Source organism: Rana temporaria, chromosome 1 (assembly GCF_905171775.1).
Source record: "Rana temporaria chromosome 1, aRanTem1.1, whole genome shotgun sequence".
Classification (NCBI taxonomy): Eukaryota; Metazoa; Chordata; class Amphibia; order Anura; family Ranidae; genus Rana; species Rana temporaria.
The window spans coordinates 351,955,505-351,970,675 of record NC_053489.1 but is presented as its reverse complement, the minus strand read 5'-3'; the positions used below and the strand labels follow the sequence as shown (position 1 = coordinate 351,970,675).

General features: G+C 42.4%; 1 protein-coding gene across 2 annotated transcripts in view; it reads right to left on the bottom strand.

The window, feature by feature from the left end:
• HOMER3 (homer scaffold protein 3) overlaps positions 1-15,171 on the bottom strand; it is a 277,994-nt gene that overhangs the window by 145,421 nt on the left and 117,402 nt on the right. For both annotated transcript variants that reach the window (XM_040320899.1, XM_040320890.1), the window contains one exon: positions 7,166-7,273. In XM_040320899.1, coding sequence (XP_040176833.1) covers positions 7,166-7,273 — 108 coding nt within the window. The remainder of the gene's footprint in view (positions 1-7,165; positions 7,274-15,171) is intronic.

The window sequence follows — 15,171 nt, the reverse complement described above, 5'->3', positions numbered from 1 at the left end:
GCATACCACATTTTTTAGATATTTATTTATAAAACATTTTGGAAAACATTTATCATTTTCCTTCTACTTCACAATTTTGTGCCACTTTGTGTTGGTCTATCACATAAAATCCCAATAAAATACATTTATGTTTTTGGTTGTAACATGACAAAATGTGGAAAATTTCATGGGGTATGAATACTTTTTCAAGGCACTGTACGTATGTACAGTTGTGCTCATAAGTTTACATACCCTGGCAGAATTTATGATTTCTTGGCCATTTTTCAGATTTTATGATTTTGTTGACACAAAGGTGTATAAATGGCTATTAAAGGTAACCATCTTCACCTGTGACCTGTTTGCTTGTAATTAGTGTGTCTAAAAGGTCAAAGGAGTTTCTGGACTCCTGACAGACCCTTGCATCTTTCATCTAGCGCTGCACTGACATTTCTGGATTCTGAGTCATGGGGAAAGCAAAAGAATTGTCAAAGTGTCTGTGGGAAAAGGTAGTTGAACTGTATAAAACAGGGAAGGGATATAAAAAGATATTTAAAGAATTAAGAATGCCAATCAGCAGTGTTCAAACTCTAATCAAGAAGTGGAAAATGAGGGGTTCTGTTGAAACCAAATCATGGTCAGGTAGACCAACTAAAATCTCAGCCACAACTGCCAGGAAAATTGTTTGGGATGCAAAGAAAAACCCACAAATAAATTCAGGTGAAATACGGGACTCTCTGAAAACATGTGGTGTGGCTGTTTCAAGATGCACAATAAGGAGGCACTTGAAGAAAGATGGGCTGCATGGTCGAGTCGCCAGAAGGCCATTACTGCGCAAATGGCACAAAGTATCCCACATACAATACGCCATACAGCACAGAGACAAGCCTCAAACCTTCTGGCACAAAGTCATTTGGAGTGATGAGACCAAAATGTTGCCTTTTGGCCACAACCATAAATGCAACATTTGCAGAGGAGTCATCAAGACCTATGATGAAAGGTATACCATGCCTACTGTGAAACACGGAGGTGGATCACTGATGTTTTAAGGATGTGTAAGCTACAAAAGGCACAGGGAATTTGGTCAAAATTGATGGCAAGATGAATGCAGTAGGTTATCAAAAAATACTGGAGGAACATTTGCACTCATCATTCCAACATAACAATGATCCAAAACACAAGGACAAGTTGACCTGTCCTTGGCTACAGCAGAATAAAGTGAAGGTTCTGGAGTGGCCATCTCAGTCTCCTGACCTCAATATCATTGAGCCACTCTGGGGAGATCTCAAAACGTGCAGTTCATGCAAGACAGCCCAAGAATTTCCAGGAACTGGAGGCTTTTTGCCAAGAGGAATGGGCAGCTTTACCATCTGAGAAGATAAAGAGCCTCATCCACTAATACCACAAAAGACTTCAAGCTGTCATTGATGTTAAAGGGGGCAATACACGGTATTAAGAACTGGGGTATGTAAACTTTTGATCAGGGTCATTTGGGTAGTTTCTGTTGTGATTATGATTTAAAAAGAGTAAACACAGTTGATTGTTATCATACATATTCTCAGAAAAATGGCCAAGAAATCATAAATTCTGCCAGGGTATGTAAACTTATGAGCACAACTGTGTGTGTGTGTGTGTGTGTGTGTGTGTGTGTGTGTGTGTATATATATATATATATATATATATATATATATATATATATATATATATATACACACACACACACACATATACACACACACTGTATGCATTCCTCAACTCTGCATCCTGTACATAGCCCACTCCTTAACTCTGCTCCATGTACATAGCGCACCCCTTAGCTCTGCAACCTGTACATAGCATACACCTTAACGCTGTGTATCTGTATTTGTGTATATACTCACACACATACACACACTGAGAAACACACATGCATGTGTGTTTGAGCTATAGGTTGCACATCCTAATGCAATAGGATGCACACCTATGCTGATAGATGTTGCAGGTTAGAGCCCGCAGCACTGATCAAGCAAGGAAAATCCCACAGGGCGGTTGTACAGAAGGCAATAGGTAGAGTGAATATGTATAACCTCCCTGCCCATACATGAATTGAAAATCAGCCAGTGCCCACTGAACTGACTGAATTTTGATCTATGTATTACATACTCGACATATCCAGAAAACGTCATGGTCCTCGTGTGGGTTAACTGAACAATCAATTTAATTTGAATAGAAGAGCCAAAGTGAAAACCACATATATGAAAGACTTAGTAAACATAAAAGAAGGACTCAGGAAAACATCTTGTTTCAAAATGGTTAATTGATTCTAAAACCAATTTTTCATGTTAATTTAACTTTCTGCTTCTCTGGAGTTCCAGTGCAATAATCATGTAACAGCTTGATTAAAACCAACAGTGAGTTTTTCTCCCATCTGTTCAATGCCCTGAGATGACAGTGGTTAATCCAGTAGACATCTCCAGCGTCTGGCACAGTACTAGATGCTGAAGTGCCAGGCTATGATACTGCCAGAACATGGCATTGCCAGTGTCCGTCACCCCAGAGAGAAAGAAAGCAAAGTTTCTGAATGTGGGAAAAAGGGAGAGAGATTTTTTTAAATGACCTTAAAGGGGTTGTAAAGACAAAAATATTTTCCTCTTAAATTAAAGTCTGACAGTAGCTGATAAAGTAAAAAGTAATGTTTTGCGTTATAACTAGTTTGATACCTGTTGAAATCGAGCTGTTTTATTCACCTTCAGCACTCCTGAATCGTTATTTTCACTGACTTCCTGGTTTGCGGTGCGCATTCATTCTTGCTACATCACGGCCTAATGGGAACTACAGTTCCCATTAGGCTTAGCCTCCATGCCTGTGAGGGATAAGAGAGCATCTTCACGCAGGGCTGTAGTCATAGGGAGGGGGTGAGCACATTCTGCTTTCCACCATGCAAAACAGCTCAGATGCTGGTGGAAAGCAAGAAGAGGAGAGACAGGAAATGGCATTTTCAAACCTGGATTACTGTATTTTGGAGGTCAAAAGGAAAAACGAGGTAAGTGATATTTAAATGCTCTAGCTTACAGCAATCAATTAATCTAATAAAAAAAAACTAACCTTTAGTGTTCCTTTAAGGATGATTTCTAAAAGAAAAAAATATCATTCATGTGCATAATAAAAGATGTTCTAATTGTTAAAGCCTAAGTTTAGTCAAAAAGCTTTTAAAAAAATAAGTACAAATTACCTTACTTTCAATCAATACAAGGTGTCCCTAATGGTGATGACTTTAAAATTAGTTAAAATCTTTTGTCCCCTGATATCTTCCCCACACTTACATCACCATAATCTTCTAGTGCAGCAAAGGTTAATAGAATCAAAGGACCGGCCATATGCACTCATCAGGTTGCCAACTATTTCATCGCCCTTTCTGCCATCCTTCTCTGCTCATTGCTGAACTATAGCCTCCATGAATGAAGGAGAGGGTGAACATTTCATTCAACCATCCCCTCCATTCATAGATAATTTTTCATTTATAGAGGTTATAGTACGAATAGAGGAGAGGGGGCAGAGTCATTTAGTTCTTTTAACACCGCTGCACCGGAAATTATGGAGCACAAGAGGGGGTAGTTGGATTTCAACCAATTCTGCAGTCATTATTATAAAGGACATTGCATTCACTGTAAGTAATGTACTTGGGCTGATTTAAAAAAAAAAAAATTTCACTAAATTAAAGCTGGTCCTAAGCAGATTGAAATGTGGCCGGTTCAGCAGGGTCCAGTGCATCCCCACAGCAGGCAAAAGTCTGGCTCTGGAGTTGCTGGCAGGCTTTTCCATTTAGGTTGTTAGCTGCTTCAAAAAGAAAACAAACTGTAATGCCCTGTACACACGATCGGTTCGTCTGATGAAAACTGACCGTTTTCATTGGACGAACCGATCGTGTGTGGGCCCCATGAGTTTTTACCCCCATCAGTGAAAAAAAATAGAACCAGTTTTAAAAATGTTGTATGGTTAAAAAAACGAAAGAAAAAAACGATCGTCTGTGGGGAAATTCATCGGTCAAAAATCCATGCATGCTCAGAATCAAGTCAACGCATGCCCCGAAGCATTGAATTTCATTTTTCTCTGTAAGCCGTTGTGTTTTACGTCACCGCGTTGGACACGATCACATTTTTAACCGATGGTGTGTAGGCAAGACTGAGGAAAGTCAGCTTCATCGGATATCTGATGAAAAAATCCATCGGTTCGTTTTCATCAGACGAACCAATCGTGTGTACAGGGCATTAGAAATGTATTAGATTTTGTTTTGATGCACCTGGAATGTGTTCAGTTGATTTACACAGTTTTAACTGGTGTTTAACAATGTAGTGCAAAAAGCAGTGGATTGCAGAAACCCATAGCAACGAGAAATCAGCTAGGTTGAGCAGACTAATGATTGATTTATAATGAACTACCATGGGTTACTACCTGAATGACTGTTTCAGATTTCAAAAGTACTGTGTAACATAAGCTATTGTAATTTTTTGAGATATCGACAACAGTGGACCAATGCCTATGTATGTGTGTTGTCTCCATCAGAAGCCCATATGACAGGGTGACTGCCAGAAGGCACACCAGCCTAGTGCATTATCGTGTATTATATACGCACAAACCAATGTGTATAACAAGCTCATAAGAACAAATCCAGGTAAAGAACGCCAGAATTCCTGCATCTCGTCTGAACACATCACAAGTATGAGTTGCACAGGTCTGGAAAGCTAACATGTTTTGAGGGGCATGCCCTCTTCCTCAGAGCCAAGAGACCTGTCACTTAGAACTATACTTTTGGGCACCAGTTCTCAAAAAAGATATCAGGGAACTGGAGAAGGTGCAGAATAGGGCAACCAAACTGATAAGAGGCATGGAGGAGCTCAGCTATGAGGAAAGATTAGAAGAACTGAATTTATTCTCTCTTGAGAAGAGGAGATTAAGGGAGGATATGATCAACATGTACAAATATACAAGTGGTCCATATAGTGAACTTGGTGTTGAGTTATTCACTTTAAGGTCATCACAGAGGACAAGGGGGCACTCTTTACGATAAAGATTTCATCTCCAAATACGGAAAGGCTTCTTCACAGTAAGAGCTGTGAAAATGTGGAACAGACTCCCTCCAGAGGTGGTTCTGGCATGTTCAGTAGATTGCTTTAAAAAAGGCCTGGATACTTTCCTAAATGTACAGAATATAACTGGATACTAACATTTGTAGGTAAAGTTGATCCAGGGAAAACTCGGGGGAATCAGGAAGAATTTTTTCCCTGCTGTAGCAATTTGGATCATGTTTTGCTGGGGTTTTTTGCCTTTCTCTGGATCAACTGTGGATGAAGGATTGTGTATATGGGATTGCGTTATTATTATTATTATTATTTTTCTTTGAACTAGATGGACTTAAAGGGTCACTAAAGGAAAAACATTGTTTTTTTGCTGAAATTACTGTTTACAGGGTATAGAGACATACAAGTTAACTGATTCCTTTTAAAAATGATTAAAAATAGATAAAAAATCTATCATATAATATGCCTCTAGTTTCCCTTTAGTTTTTAAACTGGTTTCATGTTTCTGTGAAGTAGAGAGAGACACAGAACAAAAACAAACAAATCCAGGGCAGTGTTTTGTTTTTAAAATGAATCTGATTGGTTCTGAGGAGTTTTAGACACACAGCTTGGACCACAGTGAAAAGCTGCCATGAGATTTTTCATAAGGAGCCAGACAAGCAGGAAGTGTGGAGATCAGAGCAGAATTACAGCAACTTCAAAGCAAAAACAAACAATGAGGACAGGAAACCAGTACTGCAGTAAGGTAAAGGAAGCTATTTAGCTAAAAAAATATTTTCCTTTAGTGATCCTTTAAATATCATTCATAGCATCACAGGTTCCACTCAAAAGCCCCAACCACTTCCCACATGACATTTGCAACAATTAACCCACTGGACTCTATTCCTCATAAAGCCAGCATGTGCCAGTAAAACACATGTCTAATCACAACAATAACATAATATAGATCTAAATGTGTCTTGTCTATTTCTAACTGACAGGGTGACAACACAGGAGCACAATTAGGATACAGGGACAGAGTGTTGTCAGATTATAACAGGAATTGCCCGAAGAGTGACCTTTATGGCAGGTTCTTCGGATAGTATTTTAATGAAAGGTGCAGATTTTGAAAAAGATTGAGCATGACTTTTGAAATTACATTAACATGTTAAGTTTAGAAAATTTTAAAGGCTGGGAATACTTTTTTTTTTTTATTATTATCTTGAATTATCATAGAAAATAAATAATCTAATAGTCTAATAAAAACGTAAAACATGCTCTATCAAGTAATGTATATTTAATAGAAAGTGGGCTCCATTCACAAAAGCAGATCGCATGCGAAATTTAAAGTGTTTTCCCAAATACCGCATTTGATCCTGAAAATGTCAATTTACGTATTTACCGCATAAAGGAAAAATGCTCGGTAAATATCACATAAATCAGCATTAAAGTCAATTCACAAAAAAGGAAATAAATAAAGAAATGCATGTAGTAGTGGCATTGTTTGAATTTACCTGATTGTTAAAAAGTGGGCGTCTTCAGCGTCCTTAACAACCATGAGTTCTTTGCTGTCAGCGAGATTCCCTGCTCACAGCAGAATGTAAACAAAAGAATTTCCGACCATATAATTTTTTTTTTTCTATTATTAAAATGGTGTGGTGTCCCCTCATAATCCATACCAGATGCTTATCCAAAGGTCTCTTCCCCACAACCCTGGGCAGTGGATTTGGGGATCTGCGAGCGAGAGACTTATCAAAATCTGGAAGCCCCCTTTAACAAGGGAGCCCCCAGATCCCACCCCTCCCTATGTGAATGAGTAGGGGTTCGCCATTAGCAAAAAATAGTGCACTCACACAGACATAATGTCACAAAGGCAGGTAGTGTACGTCCGAGACATTATTTCTTTGTGTGTGCTCTATTATATGCTAATAGAGATGCATAGTATCTCATATATTCATAGTATCTCTATCTTCACCCATTTATGTCTATGGACAGCTGGGCACAGGTTCAGGACATCCCAGCACCTGAAATACGCAGCATATTTAAGCTGCCCATGTGCATAAGGTCTAGCTGTGTATTTAGAACATCATACTGTCCAGTAGAAGAGCTCTCCGTTTTCTCTTCCTAGCACATTTGTATGAAGGATACCTTACCTGCTGTGGAGTGATACCGAGGGCTGGGTTTGTTAGTTCTGTTTTATCTTGAGATCTTTCCCTTGCCAGTCGAGCAGCCTCCCTCACCTCCTGGAATTTCTCTGCAAACTGTCAGACAACAAAGGAAACATGAAAGTTAGGGTTGTCCATCAGTCTTCAGAAGAGCAGCAAAGATTCTTTTATCTAATTTATTTCATATAAAAATTGTATCCAGGCCAGCTAGATATATAAACCTAAAACCCTTGTTGGAACAAAAGGGATGTCTCGAACAGTCCACGAATGCCCACATAAGCATCAACCAACAGTTGCCAAATTTCGTCTGGTCCTTTACATGTCTTTTTTTTTTCTTTATGTACCAAGTTTAAATAAAGTAAAAAAGATGAGATGTAAATTAGGGAAGAAGGAGTAAAAGAAGGAGGAAGGATGAACCTATTGAACCAGACGAATGCCATGTATGGGCAGATTGGTTGTACTAAAAGTTGATCTAAGGATCAACTTCTTTACAACCAGCCTGTCAGGCTTTCTTTAGATGATCACTGCCACTTGCTATAGCCGACAGCAGTGATCATTGTATTCTGACAATAGGGAAACCTCCCACTGTCAGAATACAATAGCACAAGAAGATGGATTCCACCATCAAAACTGACTATGTTGACGGGGAATCAAGTGATTTATCTTTCCTTCAGTCCCTGGTTGAAGGTAAGAAAATTGCATAATGTATAGTCAGCCTAAGCCATAAGCATTCTGTTCCAGACTTTTATGTTTAACATTTAAAGAATGTCTTCATTCAAATTTGTATTTTGATTTATAGTCTAAAACAGTGGTCTCCAAACTGCGGCCCGGGGGCCAGATGTGGCCCTTTGCTTTCCTTTATCAGGCCCTTGGACTACTATTCATCCCACTGATACAAGACACTTTTCCTCCCACGGACACCAATAATAGGGCATGATTCTTGTCCCTGACACCAACAATGGGGTACTATTCCTTCCCCTGATATCAAAGATGTGATTCATGGGGGGGGGGGGCAGGATCTGGGGGCCCCTTGTTAAAGGGAGGATTCCAAATTCCGATAAGCTCCCCTTACTTGGAGACCCCACAATCACATCCCAGGGTTTTTGGAAAGAGGCCCTTGACCCCATCAACATGGAGACAAGGTGATTTAGGGGTGGGAAGCACAGAGCCCCCCCTGCCCCAAAGCACCCACCCACCCATGTTGAGGGCATGTGGCCTGGTATGGTTCAGGAGGGGGGGGGGACTCACTCATCACCTCCCCTTCCCTGGCCTGCCAGACTGCATGCTTGGATAAGGGTCTTGTATGGATTGTGGAGTGGACCCCATGCTGTTTTAATTCTTTTTTTTTTTTTGTCAATGCTATAAAAAAAAAATCTATTCCCACTGGCCACAGTCCGGCCCCCCTAAAATCTGAAGGACAGTAAACTGGCCCTTTGTTTAGAAAGTTTGGAGACCCCTGGTCTAAAACAAACAAAAAAAATGTCCCCAAGTTCTTAATCTTTGATCTTATTTTTATTTTAGATATAACAATAAAAAAAAAAAAAAAACACAAACATTTTATATGTCTACATGTTTTTCTTTTAATAAAATGTATTAGGAAATCATGCCAATCATGGCCCATTACAGCTTACCTCTGGTAAGCATACAACTTTATAGGTGGTGGTGCACAGGTGTGATTGGTGACACATTGTGGTTCTGCTGTTTCCTCACACAGGATTTCTATTTGCTCACTGGTTGCTGCACTGTGTATCTTACTATAGGACTATCATATCGATTCATCAGTGATTGGATATTCCTTTTTTGTTGGTTCACATATGGACTATATATGCACTTTGATTTATATACATTATATGTTTTTTGTTATGTTTCACATCACATTGGTTATTGATTTGTCAGCTTTGGCACTCATGGTAATTCACTTTATCATTTTTTGTATTGCGCAGCTCCACTTTTTCTTTTTTGTATTTGTTTTATGCCGCGTACACAACATCACTTTATGTGATGAAAAAAAATGACGTTTTTAAAAACGTCACTTTAATTGACTGTGTGTGGGGGAAAACGTCGTTTTATGTCTTGTAAAAAACGACCAAAAAAAATTGAAGCATGCTTCAATTTTATGTGTCGTTTTTCAAAAGTGCACTTTTTACTTCACAGAAATTGACCGTGTGTAGCAAAAAACGTCGTTTTCTAAGACGTTTTTTCATCCACGCATGCCCAGAAGCTACTTATGAAGCAAGCTTCAATGGTAAAACGTGGTGGAACGTAACCTCACTTTGCAAGAACATTGTGAGAAAACTATGGTGTGTAGGCAACTTCGTCTTTGAAAATTGAAGTTTCAAAAACGTAATTTTTTACTTCAGAGAAAGTGTCGTTTTTTTTCATCACATAAAGTGATGGTGTGTATGCGGCATTAATGTATGGTCCTACATTATAAGCTGCGGCATTTAAATTTTGATGTGTTTAGTAGCGCAGTATATCCCATTTTTCTCTATGTACAAGGGACACACCATCGGTCTCCTCTCCCCGACAGGACGTGGATCTCTGTGTTTACACACAGAGATCCACGTCCCTGGCTCTGTGACGAGCAATCGCGGATGCCCGGCGGACATCGCGGATGCCGGGCACATGCACCGGGTCCTCAGTGATGTGGCGAGTGCGCGCGCGCTCTCCACACTGCAGGAATCCCAGGACGTCATATGACGGTCGTCCAGAGGGACAAAGGGTTCCTGCGGCCGTCATTTGACTATGCGCCAGGCGGGAAGTGGTTAATAACCAGTAGTAATGTACTTGATTTTACTAGGAAGATTCTCAACCAATGCTTTTTTTGGTTGTATATCAGACCTGTACAGTGTTTGGGAACTATTTTAGACCATTCTTGTATACCAGGGGTCTCCAAACTTTCTAAACAAAGGGCCATTTACAGCCCTTCAAACTTTCAGGGGGCCGTACTGTGGCCAGCGTGAGTAGTAAATGTCCTGGTGTCAGTGAGAGTAAACAATACCCCATCATTGGTATTAGGGGGAGAAATAGTTCCCCCAAAATTCATGTCAGTGAGAGGAATAGTGCCTCACCATTGGTGTCAGTAGCAGGAACTATGCCCCACTGTTTATGACAGTGGGGAGAACAGTGCCCCAAGGTCCAGATAAAAATAAGCAAATGTGTGGCCCCCGGGCCACAGTTTGGAGACCACTGTTGTACACAAAAGCATTTCATTCCTTATATTTTTGAGATGTATGGTCAAATTATAGCTTAAAGCCATAATAATACCCAAAATCATAAATGTAATACATTGCAGCTTACCAAATCCTATATGGCATTAGTTTCCTTTTTTAGTCTTTTTCCCCTCTGTTTTCACCTGGTGATCTGACCAGTAACACATCTCCTGTATTAGAGTGCCCCCACTCTGGAGGAAGGAACACATGGGGGCACCTTTTGAAAGCAGCATTGTTAATCTGCAGGGAGGGGAATGTTGGATGTACTAGCAGATTTAGATACACTAACAAATTGTTGCCAAACTCCAGCTCATACTACAATTACACACAAGCAGTTACAGTAAAATTTGTTTTCTTTTGTAAAAATGTTACCTAAATAAATAAATAAAAGCTGATCATTGTAAGTACCCCTGTCAGTAGGAAATGGTCTCAACATTCTAATACAGTACATCTGCAAGAGAGCTTGTCCTTTGGAAAAACAACAGACTTACTGGCTGGATCACCAGGTAAAGAAAGGAAATGAATCCTAAAAATAAAGTAATGCAGCCATTGCACCTAAGGCCCCGTACACACGGGAGGATTTATCCGCGGATACGGTCCAGCGGACCGTTTCCACGGATAAATCCTCTCGAGGATTTGCGCGGATTTTGATGCGATGGAGTGTACTCACCATCGAATCGAAATCCACGCCGAAATCCTCTGGCGATGACGTGTCGCGCCGTCGCCGCGATGATCATCATCGCGGCGACGTGCGCGATGCAGTCATATAAGGAATTCCACGCATGCGTCGAATCATTACGACGCATGCGGGGGATCCCTTTGGACGGATTGATCCGGTGAGTCCGGTGAGTCTGTACAGACCAGCGGATCAATCCGTTGGGATGGATTCCAGCGGATAGATTTGAAGACATGTCTTCAAATATTTATCTGCTGGAAATCCATCGCATGGGAGAAAAATCCGCGGAAACAGATCCGCTGGATTGTACACACCATAGAATCTATCCGCTGAAACCCATTCGCTGGGATTTTTCAGAGGATGGATTCTATCGTGTGTATGGGGCCTAAGAATTGGAAAGCCTCAACATATTAAATGTTTTCTCTAGGATTTAATAGCACTTTATCATTTCAATGAGACGGAGGTCAGGATTTTGGCTAAAATACTACAATTTGTTTTTATGCGAGCCATTATGTTGGTAATTTACTTATTTTCTAACTGTTATTCCAACTCATTTTGTGCTTTAGGCTTCATGTACATGGGATGTCGTTCAACCTCTCCTGAACAATTTTAACTTGACAGTTAGAAACCGGCATCTAAAAACATCAGTTTAGCCGCATTTACGTGTCGCGTTTAGCCACGTTTGCGTCTAGCAGCGTTTGAAAAAAATATATATATTATTTTGGTTAAAATATAAACTAAATGCTGCTAAACGTGAGTTACAGTGTTTAGCGCTTGAAATGCCTCCAAACACAGCTTTTGAATGCATTTTTTCAGGAGCAGTTGAAAAAAAATGCCCAATTTCTCCTAAAAGTCTGTTTACCAGCTAAGTGTCTGCCAGTGGGGAATATCTGCAGTCAACACGCAGTTTGTGTTTGTGTTTTAGATGCTTCATACGACCTTTCCTTAAATGCTCTACATAAGAATAACACTGTGATGATTTGTAGCACATGGGCATTGAATTATCCTGCACGTACAAGTCCTGAAGTGGACACTGTGCTAGAGTCGATTATTTATTCCCAAATTTCAAGTACAAAATGTAAAAAAATAGGATTTTTTGTACTCACCGTAAAATCCTTTTCTCTGTCGTCCATAGACGGACAAAGCTCCATAAATCTTGACAAGTGGGTTATGTTCCTGTTCACAGGAGAGGACTAGGCAGAAACATGTTAGATAATTAAATACATGTTACTTTAACAGTGTTGAACAGCCCCGTCCAGGGGGCGGTCCCTCCGGACATAACCCTCCTTCCTGCAGGATGCAGCCTCAGTTCGTAACAAGCAGTACAAACCTAAAAAGGAGGGGTGGGTGCTGTGTCCGTCCATGGACGACAGAGAAAAGATTTTACGGCGAGTACAAAAAATCCTATTTTCTCTTATCGTCCATGGACAGACACAGCTGCATAAATCTTGACAAGTGGGACGTCCCCAAGCAGTGTAAAAAAAAAGAGAGGTGGGCACAGTACCAGTAAAAACAAACAACTTCACCCCAAACAAGCAGAGCTTCTCAACGGAGGAGGTGCAACCTTAAACAACCGCAGATGCACTCACATCAACCTTGTAAAATTTGGAAAAAGCGCGATCGGACGACCAAGTCGCCGCCTTGCACACCTGTGAGACAGACGCTTGATGTCGGAAAACCCAGGAAGCACCAATTGCCTTGGTCAAATGTACCGCGACCGGAAAGGGATGCGCCCGCCCCCTAAGAGCATAGGCCTGTATGACGGTTTGCCTGATCCACCGAGAAATTTTGTCCGAGACCGCCAGGCCAGTTTTTGGACCAAACACCGACACAATAAGTGAGTCAGATCTCAGAAACGGAGCCGTAGCAGACAGGTACACCCGCAAAGTGTGTACCATGACTAAAGTATAAAGCGCAACCTCCCTAGGATGCACCGGCCGAGGACATGGATGGAAGAACAATGTCCTCATTCAGGTGAAAGGCCGAAAGAACCTTCGGAAGAAAAGGAAGGTTGCGGACACAACACTGCCTTATCCTTATGGAGGATCAAGTATGGCGACTTGCAAGACAAGGCCGCCAACTCAAAAACCCTTCTGACAGAAGAAATGGCCACCTTCTGAGATGGTGTCCAGAGAGAAATCTCTCTGATGTTTTCAAAGGGAGGTTCCTAAAGAACCTAGAGCACCAAATTCAAATCCCATGGGGGTAGAGGTGGTTTAAGAGGGGGAAGTATATGATGAACCCCTGCACAAAGGTACGCCCCAGAGAATGGGCCACCAAAGGCCGCTGAAAGAACACAGCCAAGGCTGAAATCTGTCCCTTAATGGTGCTTAAGGCAAGTTTCTGATCCACTCCATGCTGTAAAAACAGCAGGACCCTGGAAACCGAATACGTCCGTGGACGCCACCCTATCTCTTCGCAGAAAGAGATGTAGGCCTTTCAGGTGCGATGGTAGATCTTTCTGGAAGAAGACTTCCGTGCCCTTAGCATGGTTGAGATGACCGAGTCGGAAAGACCCGGTCTCTTAAAACCCAGCTTTCAACAGCCATGCCGTTAAAGCCAGCGACTGAAAAGCAGGATGGAGTATGGGACCTTGAGACAGAAGGTCCTCCCGCATTGGCAACCGCCAGTGTACATCCGCCCCCAGGTGCACATGATCGGCATACCAAGGACGCAGAGGCCAATCCGGAGCGATTAGAGTCATTGGGATTTTAGTGGGGGAAAGGCATAAAGTAGCTGATACTGACCCCACGGGCCACTAACGCGTCTGACGCGTCTGCCCAGGGATCTCTGGACCTGGCCACGAACCTTGACACCTGCGGTTGAAGCGAGAAGCCAGGAGATCCACGTCCGGTGTGCCCCATCTCTTGCAAAAGAACTGAAACACCTCCAGATGCATGACCATTCCCCCTGGTCCAGCATTTGGAGACTCAGGTAGTCCGCCTGCCAGTTTTCTACGCCCAGAATGTAGACGGCTGACAGAGGCGGCACGCTTCCTTCCGCCCACCTTAGGATGTGAGCGACCTCGGACGCCGCAGCCGAGCTCCGTGTTCCCCCCTGATCGTTGACATAAGCCACCACCGTGGCGTTGTCCGACTGAATCTTGATTGGGCAACCTTGCAACCTCCTCGACCACGAGGCATAGTCTGAACGCCTAGAGTTGCAGGACACTGATTGGCAGACGAGATTCCACTAGAGTCCAGCGACCCTGGGCCGACAGGACCCCCCAGACACCCCCCCAACCCGTGAGGCTGGCGTCCGTCGTAATCACCGTCCACTGAGAGGGGAGAAAAGACTTCCCGGACTGAAGAGCCGGGGATCTTAGCCACCAATTCAGAGAGACTCTGACCAGTTGGCTTACCCAAATCAGATGATCCAGAGATAAAGGAGATTTTTTCCATTTGGACAGGATCTCCCTCTGCAAAACACGAGTGTGGAACTGGGTATACGGTACCGCCTCGAAGGAGGCTACCATTAGGCCCAGGACTTGCATGCAAAAACGGAGAGGCCCCGTACACACGAGAGGATCGATCCGCTGAAATTGATCCGCTGACCGGTTTCAGCGGATAGATCCCCTGGTGTGTACAATCCAGCGGATCTGTTTCCGCGTATTTTTGTCCCCGGGGATGGATTTCCAGCGGATAAAAATTTCCTAACATGCTAAGAAATCTATCCGCTGGAATCCATTCCAACGGATTGATCCGCTGGTCTGTACAGACTCACCGGATCAATCCGTCCAAATCCATCCCCCGCATGCGTCGTAATGATTCGACGCATGCGTGGAAGTCCTTATATGACAGCGTCGCGCACGTCGCCGCATCATCATCGTGGCGACGGCGCGACGCGTCACCGCGGACGGAATTCCGCTGGGATTTTGATCTCATGGTTAGTACAACCATGAGATCAAAATCCGCCAGAGGATTTATCCGCGGAAACGGTCCGGAGGACCGTTTCCGCGGATAAATCCTCTCGTGTGTGCTAGGCAAGAGACGATCAACAGCTTCACCGCAGACTGAAGAGTCTGCAATTATTCCAGGGGAAGAAAGACCTTTGCTTCCGAGGAGTCCAGAATCAACCCTAGGTACTCCAAACGCTGAACGTTTAAC